At 42.2% G+C, this 10,973-nt stretch overlaps 1 protein-coding gene across 1 annotated transcript in view; it reads right to left on the reverse strand.

Moving 5' to 3' along the window:
- The window catches only part of LOC144931326 (von Willebrand factor A domain-containing protein 8-like), a 28,871-nt gene extending 20,599 nt beyond the window's left edge, over positions 1-8,272 (reverse strand). The window contains exons 1-7 of the mRNA XM_078855131.1: positions 8,227-8,272; positions 7,581-7,789; positions 6,404-6,532; positions 5,543-5,607; positions 4,807-4,932; positions 3,956-4,065; positions 1,590-1,744 (exon numbers count right to left, since the gene is read on the reverse strand). Coding sequence (XP_078711257.1) covers positions 1,590-1,744; positions 3,956-4,065; positions 4,807-4,932; positions 5,543-5,607; positions 6,404-6,532; positions 7,581-7,787 — 792 coding nt within the window. The 5' untranslated portion in view covers positions 7,788-7,789; positions 8,227-8,272. The remainder of the gene's footprint in view (positions 1-1,589; positions 1,745-3,955; positions 4,066-4,806; positions 4,933-5,542; positions 5,608-6,403; positions 6,533-7,580; positions 7,790-8,226) is intronic.
- Between the last annotated feature and the right edge of the window lie 2,701 nt (positions 8,273-10,973).

A 10,973-nucleotide genomic window follows, 5' to 3' on the forward strand; every position in this document is an offset into this window, starting at 1 on the left:
TGCTCACATCGCGGTCCGCATAGGCTCCGTCCCCTCGGGAGCGGAGGACTATAAAAGGCGATGCGCGCGGGCGCTCGGGGAGTTGGTGACCAGTGAAGACGGAAGACGGAGGAGGAAGAGATAGGGCCCTGAGACCCCTAGTCCCGCTGTCCTTGTAAGGGCCGGGACCCTGTGTGGCTCAGAGGCGGGACCTTGGGACCCGCGGCCGGACGTCCGTGTGAGGGCCGGGCTGCGGGACCCAGTGGTCGTGATCCATACCCAAGCTGGGGTGGGTCTGTAAGTTCCCCTGGAAGCTACGGGGCTGGAGAGCCCGTGTGTGTAGCCGGGTGGAACGTGTAGCATGAGCTGTAGTGGCCACACGTGTTATTGTGGCAAAGGAAAGTGTTAATAAAGTGTGCTACCCGTCAAGTGGTCTCCCGCCGTAATTTACAATATTACACATTCAATAAATGAATAGTACCATTGCTACCTATGTGGAATGAGACTTGAACCCCTGTTGGGATCTTTGTTATTAAAATATTTAAGACATGAACAAAACATGTAATATTTGCATATAAGGTGTTTAAATACCTTGACAACTGAAAGCACCTTCCATGGCATTTCATATCAAATATTAAAAGGGAACCCCCCCCCCTCCAGTGGCAGCTGTCCCTGTGCAGCGCAAGGTGACTCAACACCGGCTTAATGGGAGGCATTAAGTCTGCCTATAGAGGTGCGATGTTGCTATGCGTAATCCCAATTCAATAATTTGCGAGCAATTGTTTTACATGGCAACTGTAGAGCATGGCATGGCACACAATAGCCGACGTCAAGGGATCTTTAAAGTCCACTGTGAAGCAGATGATGCTTAGCATTTTATGGTTAGTACACCCGTAGTCTTCTTGGTCCTTTCGGTAAAGTCACGTAGAAGGGAAATAATAAAAATAAAACATAATAAAATAATAAAAATAAAACATAATAAAATAAAAATTATCACAACGTTTCGCCCACAACGCAAGCAGCCATCCTCAGGTGAAGAAACAGAGCTGTCGGAAAGACAGCGTCCCAAATTCGACAGCTCTGTTTCTTCACCTGAGGACGGCTGCTTGTGTTGTGGCCGAAACGTCGTGAGAATTTTTATTTTTTATTATGTTTTATTTTTATTATTTTATTATTTCCCTTCTACGTGACTTTACCGAAAGAACCAAGAAGATGAATCCCTGCAGTCACGAAAGCTTTAAATCGAAATTTACACCCGTAGTATTAACCAGAGGTGTGGACTCGAGTCATGTGACTTGGACTCGAGTCATGAATTTGATGACTTGCGACTCGACTTGGACTTGCATAACAATGACTTTGTCCCACCTATGAGATGTGGACTCGAGTCATGTGACTTGGACTCGAGTCAGACTCGAGTCATGAATTTGATGACTTGTGACTCGACTTGGACTTGCATAACAATGACTTTGTCCCACCTCTGGTATTAACCAGGGGTGGCCCGCCGGATTCAAACGGCGAACCTTTGCAAAAGCCGGCGGCCACGCTACCATTGAGCTACGTTCCATGCTTTATTTGTTGTTTGCTATATGAGAAATATGTGAGATTCTTACCGTGAGCTCGGGAAATCCCAGGAGAAGTGTGGCATAGGTGGAGTGGTCAGCCAGGAGGCGATTGGGACATGTCACCCGTTCCCCCAGAGCCGCGCTCAGGTTTTCAGATGGAAGCTCCTCGCAGGACACTGACACTGGCCTAGTTGAGCTCCTGTCTAATGGGAGGGTTCAAATCACAATCATTAGGAATGTGCTTATACTACTGTTGTGAGTAGGTGCGAGATGTTGAAGCCAATCATTGATATTATAGCTATCGCAAACGCACAAATAAAAATAAGTCGTTACACGATTATCGATAAACGAATTCCACCAAAACCATGTACAATGGTTTGTTGCGATATTGATCAACAGACAGAAAGGCACCTGTAAGTGAGGAAACTTTCCTTTAAATAAAAGCTTACTTTGTTTAGTTTAACTTTTATTTTTTCAATTCAACAATTGCCTTTTTTGAACTTGGGGGTGGGGGCATACAAAGCAACATGGGGAGGGGAGGGGTGGGAGAGAGGGAGAATGAGGGAGGAGGTTGAGGATGTGGAGCAGGGTCGCCCAAGGCCAACCTCGGGGATGGGAGATTGGGAGCAGTGGGTGTGTGTTTATACGTGTGATTATGTGTCTGTGTGTTTTGTGTATGCGTGCGTGCAGAAAGTTCAAGCGTTTGTGTTTTTAACGTTGTGTTGGTGCTATTAGATGTTTAACATGTGTACAATGCATATAGAATGTTCACATAACTGAAAATATGTGCAGCATTAAGTACATTAACTCTCAAATTTTGGAATGGTTGTTAAAAAGAACATTATGTGCACACTAGTTTAATGTTTTGTTGCTTCTCATTTATGACTCAGTGCCCATTTGACTTCACGAAAGTTAAACAAAATGTACTTTTAGAAACAATAATGTATTTTTAAACAATGACTCTGGCTTCCAGCCGAGTTGAAGTGAGCTTTGCATTATCTGTGTTTTTGTTTTATCCGAGCCGCCCCTCACCACGATTATCCCAGATAATTATTCTTCATTAACTGAAATCAATTGTAGGTCTACATCTTACACTATTTATTCAAAAAAATATTTAATGGGTTTTTGTTACATTAATATAACTTGCTTTTTGATTAAAAGAAAATGTGTTTTCAATCTGTTTTTTTTCACGCAAATTCCTTCCGTTTGGATTTCTATTTGGAGAACCAATGATATTATTGAATGTGAAAATATATATTTTGAATTCTGCACTAATCTCATTACTGCATACTGCCAATGTATTTACTATCTCACACAGCGCTAAATGATGAACCATGATGTACACGGCTCACTTTGCTGTTAGTCTACACAGCTGCTACTAGTCCACGTCGCCCAGTCATTCTACGCTGTGCATGTTTCGCCATGCGGACCAGTGGGGGTTCGTGAGGACATGCGGCCAAAGAGCAAAGCACACTTAAAAAGAAAAGTGATTTAATCTTAAGTCGTGTGCAATTGTGGAGCTAGTGGGGAAAACATGGCATGCGTGTTCTTTCTGTTTAGGATTTTTCTTTTCTTGTTTCTGTGGCAGTCAATATTTTTCATAAAAGTTGTTTTTGGGTCAGATCGTGTAAATATAAATGTCATTAAACTCACCACCACCCAACATGGCCAATTAGTAAGATTATTATATTTTCCTATTAATGCTCTCTATCTCTAATAAAACATACCAATTCATGTTGCAGGGAATAATACTGACGGTTATAGCATAGTGATGACAGTGATGCAATTTCAGTGATATAGATATCATTGCACATATACTATAACCACACGCAATTTATTCAAAGAGTCCCATGTTATAGTTAGAGGTCCACAGCTTCCAATTGATATCCTGGTCTAATAAATTGTGTCTCCTGGCAGGAGATGCTAACAAGCCAGCAGTGTAAGAACAATAGCTGAGGAACAATACAAACAACACATTTTGTTTTTCAGTCATCAGGTTTGTTCTGGATAACAATGGAATATGAACCAGCACAACATACACATTCACATGTTAATCGTAATCCAATACTTTTTGATCTGCAAAGATGTCGATGGTATCTGTTCCAACTCAAAAGAAAAAACGAGAACCAATCGGCTCAGAGGCAAGCGAATCAAATAAGACATTAACCATGCACCAGATGTATTAGAATCAATAAAGACACATTAACATAGCTACATTTGAATATGCTATAGTAACAGGAGAATACAACGTTTTGCATTGAAATTTGAGCAGTTTAATTTAGAAAATAATTTACTCATATCCATAAAATATTTCAAACCCTTGATTTGTTCAGTTGAGTTCTAAGGATTGAGAATGTCAGACAGGCCAGGCTTCGTGTGCGTGTGTCTTTGTATGCATTCTGGGAGCACAGTACTTGTGAGCATGCCGAAGCCCAAGCTGACGGGCTCCTCCGAGATGGGTTTTAGCTGGTACACAGCCTCCGCTCCTGTCGCGCTGGAGCCATGCCGCACGAGCAGGAACTTCCTACACAATGAGATGAAGGTGGTTGTACGTGACCATGTGTCCATGGACACACATGCACAGTATAATCAAGCCAATGTACACAAATGCAAAACACCAAAGCAGTTGCTTGTTGTGTTTCACTGGATTTCTATTTGTACTTGTGCACCGCTGCCAATGCAGTATCAACAAACTATTTGTTTTATTTTGTGTAAACTTGATTTGATGATCCCTTTTCATGGAACTTGTCAAGTAATGTACTTGGTTGCAGTTTCTGCGAGTCAAAAAGCTTTCACCACCCCTGCCGTAGAGTGTGGTCTTGCTTGGGTAGAGCAAACCATATAAGTAATGTGGCTGGGCAGATATTCAGAGCAAGGGTAAATCTACACGTAACTATTAATTACCTTGCTGCTGTAAGATGATATTTGCCTGGAAAAAACTGACATAACAATACGTCTTGCTGACTGAGTACAAATAACCGAAAGACCTTAACACATTCATCAATAACACACTACCTGTGTGACCTTATTTGAACCCCACTGTGCACATTATGCAATCACATATGCTGTAAATTGACACAGTTAATTGGTTACTTCTAACATTTGTTTTTAGCACTATTTTATACTACATGTGTGTGAAATGTCTGCATACATTGTCAGGCTATGGAATGCAATGGTATGCACTATAGAAGCCAGACATCTGTGATTGCTCTAACAACAAGATTATTGATTTGCGCCTTCATCATATAACATCCATATTACTCACTGGTTAGATTTACTCTCCACCAGCAGCCAGTGGTCCTGGGAGACCAAAAAGAGGGATGAAATGTTGATGGGGAGGGCGATGGATGTGACCACTCCTTTGTCAACATGCAGCAAGTCCAGCACATTCCTGTTACACACACAGCCACACAAGACACAAATCCACACGCAACATGTCTTTCTATTTCCAATGTTTGACAAATAAAAGTAAAACGTTATTTCAGTCTCTATCATATAAAGGCTGATTTAACATTATCAGTAAATGCGCGCTGGTACATCATTGTTCTGATCCAGTTATTGTATGTGCAATAATAAATTACACAACTGTATAAATCCACTTCTGGATGAAGGCTTCCACACGCTGCGTCAGTTGTGGGAGTTGTCTGAACATACATCACCATGCTGGTCAGTATGGTTTGGTAAAAGGGGCAGTTCCAAGACTAGTTGAGATATCACTTTCCATCATAGTTGGCTGGAACAGGAATCAAACTCAGGTGGTCAAGATCTCATAATTCTCCCTATTATTTCCTAATTATATGAAGTGAGATTAATTAAGGTAAATAGGCCACTGTATCATGCACACACTGAATTGTTCATAATAAGCTAATATACTACGATTGGGATTCAAACAGTGCACATTTCCACGGATCCTTTGAACATGATATGTTACGTCCCTCAGTGAAACTCAAATCTATAAGTCAATGTGGAAAATATTCTCTGGTTTAAGTCATGCTACTTACCCATTCTCTTTGTAAAACACAATCCAGTTTTGATGAGAGAATTCTTTTGCCATGCAATACATCTCCTAAAAATAGGACGCAAAAAGACACAAGTGGTTGCAACATTCTGAATCAAAATCGGCACCTGCATATGTGAAAATATGCCCACATTGCATTGTGTGCGACTGATCAGACCAATCACTGACACTCGTGTGTGTGCATGTTTGTGTGTGAGCACAGTACTTATTCTTAGCTTTTACACTAATTTCTACGACACAACTATATTTACATTTAAAATCATAGGTATAAAGGAAAACCCAAAAACCCATCCACAATCCAAGTGACAAAAAAAACTCAACACGTTGATCAATAATCCAGCACGGGTTTATCTCAGGAAGACTGTAAGTCTCTTCTTAGGGCAACCACTGCTGACTTTGCACACAGCAGTACCCCCCCCCCCCCCTGTGACTCTTATTCACTCTGCAGTGGTTGAGGCCCACCCTGGAGGTGAATGAAGGTTCTATACGCCCCAAATGAGAGGCGCCACGGTGGTGAGATGTTAACGACATCACCTGGTATGATAGGTTGTGGGTTTGATCCCAACCCTGACGCCTGTATATTTGGAGTTTGCATGCTCTCCCCGTGGTTGTGGATTTTTGTCCGTGTCCCCCGGTTTTTCCCTCCACATTTAGAAACATGCGTTCAAGAGAATTTGGCTGCTATACATTTCCACATAAGCCACTTCGTTGAGCTATCATTTGGGATAGCCAGGTCGCTTCTGAAAGAGAGCTAAAGCGCTCAGTGAAACTTACCTAGTCAAATAAAAATAGTTTGTTAATAGTTAGTGTGAATGTGTTTGCACACAGTCATGTGGACACTTGCCTGTGCCTGCTCCTGTTTGCTGGACCACCATCTCTGACCCCGTGGGCGTGGTGAGTCCTGCTCCCCGGGCCAGAGCAGCAGGCGGTGCACCGTGTCCGCTTCTGGAGCAAGCAGCAGCACCAGGCCGCTCTAGCACACACCACCAATCCAGCAGCATCACATCCATCACGTCAGAATCTCACACTGTGATCACAAAACACAAGACAACCCTGGGACACCCCTGTTAACGATAAATTTCATCTCAAGGGATTTTCCAGGTGAAATATTTCAAAAAAATTCAGTCACATTTCAGGGAGAATTTTTTTTTCAATTTACAATCCACGAATAACAACCTGTGTAAATATTTTGCCTGGTGCCTATAAATACGTGCTATTTTATTTTCAAACATTTGTCCTGCATCCTCATATTTTGTTTCATTATTATACATGCGTTAGGTTTACATTTCATGTTATTCAATCTTTTCATTGAAATAAAAATAGCAACATGAACATTTCTTGATTTTAGCCACACAATAGGGGCATATTTTCATCCATTTTCTGGTGCCACTGGAGGGGAATTTCTGGCCAGATCAGTTAATATCTTTTGATGGAGGTTCCGAGCTGTGTAAAGTTTAGTCCGAAGCCCAAATGTTGCATTGTAGTAAACAGGGACCTTCTACCCAGTCAAGCTGCTTCTTTTCATCTAGGGCTATTGCAAAGGCCTCACTCAGTGTGTGAGTGAGGTTGATATAACATAGATTGCCTTTAATTAATCTTGCTTGGTTTTCATTGATTATGAAAGGCAGGATCATTTTGAAGACTTATTGGAAAGGCTTGAGTGAATATTTTTTAGGCAGTGTTGAGGAGCAACATGTGTCTGTCGTTAGCAATGTCGTCTGTTGTTGTTTTCAGTTTGTGGATGACGGTCACTGGCCTGTTGCATGGATGACAGAAAGGATCAGGTCCAATTGGGAGAGACCATCCGATTCCAGTTTCTTCCTCACAGGCTATGCCTGGGCTGCTGTGGTAAGTTCTGCTCAGGCGAGGGGTGCCACAAGACGCTCCCTATCTGATTTATGGGATTTTATATTTGTCCGGTCTAGGTTAAACGACTCAACTGTTTGGCAGATTTACAGAAATTTGAAACAAAGTGTATTTTAAAAAATGTACGTAAAATATGTGGTGGAAGCTGGCCATACCTTTTTCTCAAGCATCAGCACTTGGCCACCCAAATGAGAACCGAGAGGGGCCACAGAGACCAAGGGCTGCCAAATGGTTACACCAGCACGCGGGAAAACCTCAGCCAAATCCACGTGCCTCAGCACGGGCTCACCGCTGCTGCCCAGTCGCAGTGCGTACAGGCCCACAGGGTTGCACGTTGCCACATACACTGTGGTAGCCTCCATATCTGCTCACACGCTCATTGAACACACGATGCATACTTTTGAGTGCAATGCCCGTGCTGGTGTCACATGTGATTTTTACGACACAGTACAACAGGGCTTTCCCTTGTGAAAATTAACACCGGAGGACCAATGTGTTTTATCGCCACTAAATATGGGAGATAAATGTAACACTGAAACTACCCTACAAACGATGCTTCTACTAACATTGTATATGTTGAACTTAGTGCACACAGTACATAGCCAACCGTGCTAATAGGAGGTGCGCGGGGGCGGGGGAAGGACAACAACTGAACACGAAAAGCCGTTTTAATGATATTCCTGACCCATATGAAAAAGTCAACAGAGAGCAAATTAGTGCCTTGCGGACTAGGGAATGCCAATATTAAATAAGAACGTGCACAGACGTCTGGCTCACACCTGTGGGGGCTGCAGAGCTCACAGCTATGTCGCACGCCATGTTGGCTTCGTGTAGCTTGAGGCTCCAGCTCGCCTCCTCCTCTGAGAAGTGCAGGCCCCGGGGATCCACCCGCTCTGCAACTTGAGGCTGTGCTGGCTGCAGTGCAGGACCCTGCAGTGACCACAAAAGCAGCCAAGCGACAGCCATTGACACTTCAGCTCCCACACAAAGCTCGGTACGTTATCTACAACAGCACATGTTCCAAAACAGACACTAAACAACTGTGAAATTACAGCATGCCTACTGCAAAATAAGTACTCTGATAATATACAACCATGACGGTGATACGTGAAGTAAATGATACCCAGCCCAGAAAAAGTATTAAATTCATGGAGTAAATTTTTTTGTTCTAATGGCAATGTAGGATAATAGGAGTCGTGAAATCTCCAGTATTTTCTATGCAGAATTGCAAAGCTTGAAATTTCCCTGGCGATTGCGGAATCACCACTGGAATCCCGTTAATTTGAAAAACAGATTCAGTATCGGCTTTCAGATGAACGAGGATTCTTTTACAGCCTAGAAATTGTTGAGAGTTCACATGGGTCACCAAAGCATAGACAAGGGGCTGGCGTGTGTGCGACGTCCGTACCAAAACAGACACAGTTCTCTTCTCTGTGAAACACTGCCTCCACGGTTGGTCTCCACTGGACTGTCCACCTACCTCCCAATGTCCTATCAATTTTGGGGGAGGTAAAGGGAGCCTGGAAAAGGAGATAGGAAAGGAACAACACTTAACATATAATACAGGTGCACTGATTACACAAAATATTTTACATTTTATATTGTGCTTTTTACCATGTAACACAGCTGCAACATTAAGTTTGGATGCCAAGGTCTATTTATACTCTTTGGTTCTTTCGGTAAAGTCACGTAGGTGAAAATAAAATAAAAATAACTAAATCACGATGTTTCGGAGGCAACACAAGCTTCCGTCATCAGGTGGGACAACCACAGCAAAACATTTTACTGTAGTGGGCAGAGACAGCTGTATGTGACAAGCGATTATATAGGGTAATAGCAAGGGAGGGATGCATTGGGGGGGGCCGGCGTGTGGAGTCAGGGGCGGGGGTTTAAGCTGTTGTCGTTATTGTCACATACAGCTCTCTCTGCCCACTACAGTAAAACATTTTGCTGTGGTTGTCCCACCTGATGACGGAAGCTTGTGTTCCCTCCGAAACGTCGTGATTTAGTTGTTTTTTATTTTATTTTCACCTACGTGACTTTACCGAAAGAACCTAAGAGTATGGATCATTGCAGTCACGAAAACTTAAAATCTAAAAGGTCTATTTAGTATGCTCAGTGTAAAGGGGCAAACTTCCCATGAATGACTGCACTTGTCAACATCTGAAAGGTTTCACTGCGCCAGCTCTGGCGTATTGATTCCGCTCACTTCAGTTCCTAGTTTAATCGAGTGATATAGATATCAGGAAACATTCAAATGGAAACCCATCATGTCTAGTTCTGCTTTGCTGCATGTGTTTGAATACTAGAATCTCAAAGTTACTGGCTCAATATGTTCCATATTAACATCTTGTGTTACTCACATAATCCAGTGCACATTCTAACTCTGTGAATGGAAAAGCTATTTGGGTATGCACTTGTTGTGACAAAAGTAAAATTATTTAATTTTAAAGGATTCCATATGCTTTTCAGTACTCTTCAGTGAGAAAATGTTTCGCACAATTTGAGAAATGTCTGAGCACAAGGAGCATAACAATTGTTGGTACGTAAATATTATCAATATAATGCGCAAACAAATTGTTGTATGCACTCGGAGGGAAGGGCTAAACCCGTACAATAATTCCACAATTTTAACGATGCATGTCTGCAGCCAAATGGGCATGAACATGCGTGGCTCTGCCCATGCTATGTCACTAATCCAGTCTTTCCACTTATTTCTGGTAAAAACAAAATCCTGCAGATTTTCTGGATATTCACCTACCAGAAATTCGGAGTAGCAAACGAATCTTATGGATGACATCGCATCAGATTTGTTTTAATGTAGTGGGTGTACAAGGTTACGTAACCTACATTTTATCCTGGCCAACTACGTGTGGATTTTGGTGTTCCACTTGGTTGTCAGATTAAGAGGCCTAATGTCATTGACAGGCTGCAACACCACATGACCGTCCATGTGGGTTGGCACACTAGGAAGAATCATTCATTTGAGAAGCTTGACGACACAGTATCTGTGAAGCAATGTTGGTTGACAAAAGGCTTAAGGCAGAACAATGGATTTCTTAGGCCATTTGCACATGGGCCACATTGCATCCACGGTTTAAAGGTGCTTATGAATTTGAAGAATGCGGCATGAATTAAACTTTAAGCTACGAGGTCCCTCCCAAGTCCCTGTTGGTGACCATGTGGTGGCCAGACCTCAGGGAGGTATGCCAGACATTGACCAACATTTTGCACAATGTTTGATTGTGGATGCACAATCATTAATGATTATGTATTTGAAAATGCTTGTAACAAGTGGTTGTCTTGTGTAAACTACTGCATTTAAATTATAATGAATAGGCTTCCACCCTCATTTCCATTCCTCTATGTACTGTCATGTATTTAATGTATGTATATATTTTTCAGTGTTCAGCACTAATAACCAGACAGTTTGCACTGTATTAAATATTTCCTACAATCAGTTGATGAGATTTTCCATTAATCATTTCATCTAAATGAACATTCAAGAACAAAGTGGAGGTAATTCCAACCAATGCTGTTTCATCACT

Source organism: Lampetra fluviatilis, chromosome 1, assembly GCF_964198595.1.
Source record: "Lampetra fluviatilis chromosome 1, kcLamFluv1.1, whole genome shotgun sequence".
NCBI lineage: Eukaryota > Metazoa > Chordata > Hyperoartia > Petromyzontiformes > Petromyzontidae > Lampetra > Lampetra fluviatilis.